This window comes from Merops nubicus, unplaced genomic scaffold (genome assembly GCF_000691845.1).
Source record: "Merops nubicus isolate BGI_N331 unplaced genomic scaffold, ASM69184v1 scaffold18133, whole genome shotgun sequence".
In the NCBI taxonomy this organism is placed as follows: Eukaryota; Metazoa; Chordata; class Aves; order Coraciiformes; family Meropidae; genus Merops; species Merops nubicus.
In genome coordinates, this window is record NW_008598505.1 from 4319 (window position 1) to 6650 (window position 2332).

Genomic DNA, 2332 nt, shown 5'->3' on the forward strand with positions numbered 1-2332 from the left:
CTCTATGGTAGTTCCTTGTCCCTCTTGACCTGGGGAGCCCAGAACTCCAGAGGTGGCCTCACTGGGGCAGAGGAAAGGGGAGAAGAACCTCCCTGGACTTGCTGGCCACACTTCTCCATGCCCCCAGGAGACCATTGGCCTTGGCCACCAGGGCCCTGGGCTGGCTCACAGTCAGTGCTGGGCCCATCTCTGGAGCAACTCAGTCTGAACGCAGCATCTTTGGATCCCAGCTGGAGCTGCCTGGGCTGGAACAGGAGGGAATGCTGCAGGGGACATGCCTGGGGCATGGCAGGACAGGGTGGGACAGCACAGCTTCCTTCACCACGCCCTCTGAAGTGGGCAGAAGACGTGGGAACCATTTTAGCCCAGTCAGGTCACCTTCTGGATCAGCTCTTTCCATCTCTCCAGGCAGCTGAGCAAGACCTTAAACCACCTCAGTGCCAAAAATCCTTTGATCACGTGAAAGAATGATGGTGGCTTTCACACAGGCACACCTCTGAGATGTCTCCTGGCTTTCACACTCTTGGATGGATCATCAGTGATGCTTCTGTGGTGGGCACAGGCTTCCACCCCCTGGAAGCTCCGAGCCACGGTGCCCTGAGCTGGATCTGCTCCCTGTGGTGGTTTCTCAAAACACCAGCCGTGAGGAGAACGTTGTGTTTTTAACCAGAGGTTTCTCCTCCTCTCCTCTTTTCCTGCAGGATGTGTTTGGTGATGACTCTGAGGTATCCAAGGAATCTTCTGGGGTCAAGAAGCGGCGCATCCCACGGTTCGAGGAGGTGGAGGATGAGCCTGAGGTCATTCCAGGCCCGCCCTCAGAGAGCCCTGGGATGTTGACCAAGCTACAGGTCAGTCTAATTAAACCATTTTAAATGAGATCTGCCCCAAAGTGACCTGCCAGTGCCTGAGGTCTTGAGTCCCAGCGTGGTTCAGTGTTTATCTTGATTCCTGTCCAAGCTGAGCAAGCGAACGGCGAGTGGCTTTTGAGTGTCCTGTTTGCTGCAGTCATTGCCTGTGTCCTTCCACTGCTGCTGGGGTGTTAGTGTGAAGCCTTTGAGAGGGGAAAGTTTGGATGTTCTCTTAGAATTATGGAATTTGTCTGGTTGGAAGAGAGCTCTGAGATCCTCAAGTTCCCCCAGCACGGGCAGGTCCCCCCTGAGCCGTGTCCCTCACCCCACATCTCCATGGCTTGGGGACTCCACCACTGCCCTGGGCCGCCTGGCACAGCCCTGGGCAACCCTCCAGGGCAAGAAATTGTTCCTCAGGGACAACCTCAACCTCCCCTGGGGCAACTTGAGGCTGGTTCCTCTTGTCCTGTCCCTTGGGAGCAGAGCCCGACGCCCCCCTGGCTCCAGGCTCCTGTCAGGAGGTGTCAGAGCCAGAAGGTCTCCCCTGAGCCTCCTTTACTCCAGGCTCAGCACCCCCAGCTCCCTCAGCTGCTCCTCCCCACACTTGGCCTCTAGACCCTTCCCCAGCAGCTCCATTGCCCTTCTCTGCCCACACTCCAGCTCTTAACCCAAGCTGGAGGAAATGCTCCTGGCAGAGAGCACCTGCCCTGGACGATCCCTTCTCTAAAGCTGGAGATTGTTCACCAGGAGCACTTTGCTCCACTTCTCCCTGAGCTGACTCACTGTGTTTGCAGCCCTAACAAGGTGCTTCTCCCCTTCTGACATGGAATTAAACTTCACCCTCCAATTTCCTTTCCCCAGATCAAACAGATGATGGAAGCAGCCACCCGGCAGATCGAAGAGAGGAAAAAGCAGTTGAGTTTCATCAATCCCCCCACACCACAGGTACCTGCTGCCAAGAGTGGGCAAATCTTCTGCTCCTCATTTCAACCAGGACATCTTCACCCTAGATATGTTGGAAGGGGTGTGTAACAAACCCTCCTTCTCTTTCAACAGCCCAAAATTTCTTCTTCATCCCAATCGGAACGTCTCCCCATCGGCAACACCATCCAGCCCTCTCAGGCAGCCACCTTCATGAACGATGCCATTGAGAAGGCCAGGAAAGCTGCAGAGCTGCAGGCCAGGATCCAGGCTCAGCTGGCCCTCAAACCAGGGCTCATTGGCAACGCCAACATGGTGGGACTGGCCAACCTGCACGCCATGGGCATCGCGCCGCCGTGAGTGCCCCCCGAGGAGCTGACTGCTCCCAGACTGCTCTGGGTGGGGAGGGACCTTTAAAAGTGCTCTAGGGCAACCCCCCTGCAGGGAGCAGAGACAGCCCCAACCAGAGCAGGTTGGGGAACCAGGTTCTGAGGTGCTCAGAACCCTCATCTCACCTGGGATGGTGCCAGGGATGGGGCAGCGACCACCTCTCTGGGCAACCA

At 56.8% G+C, this 2332-nt stretch overlaps 1 protein-coding gene across 1 annotated transcript in view; it reads left to right on the top strand.

Annotated features, from left to right (window-relative positions):
* The window catches only part of PRPF3 (pre-mRNA processing factor 3), a 12273-nt gene that overhangs the window by 3393 nt on the left and 6548 nt on the right, over nucleotides 1-2332 (top strand). Inside the window, exons 3-5 of the mRNA XM_008937078.1 lie at nucleotides 702-848; nucleotides 1710-1793; nucleotides 1905-2125. Coding sequence (XP_008935326.1) covers nucleotides 702-848; nucleotides 1710-1793; nucleotides 1905-2125 — 452 coding nt within the window. The remainder of the gene's footprint in view (nucleotides 1-701; nucleotides 849-1709; nucleotides 1794-1904; nucleotides 2126-2332) is intronic.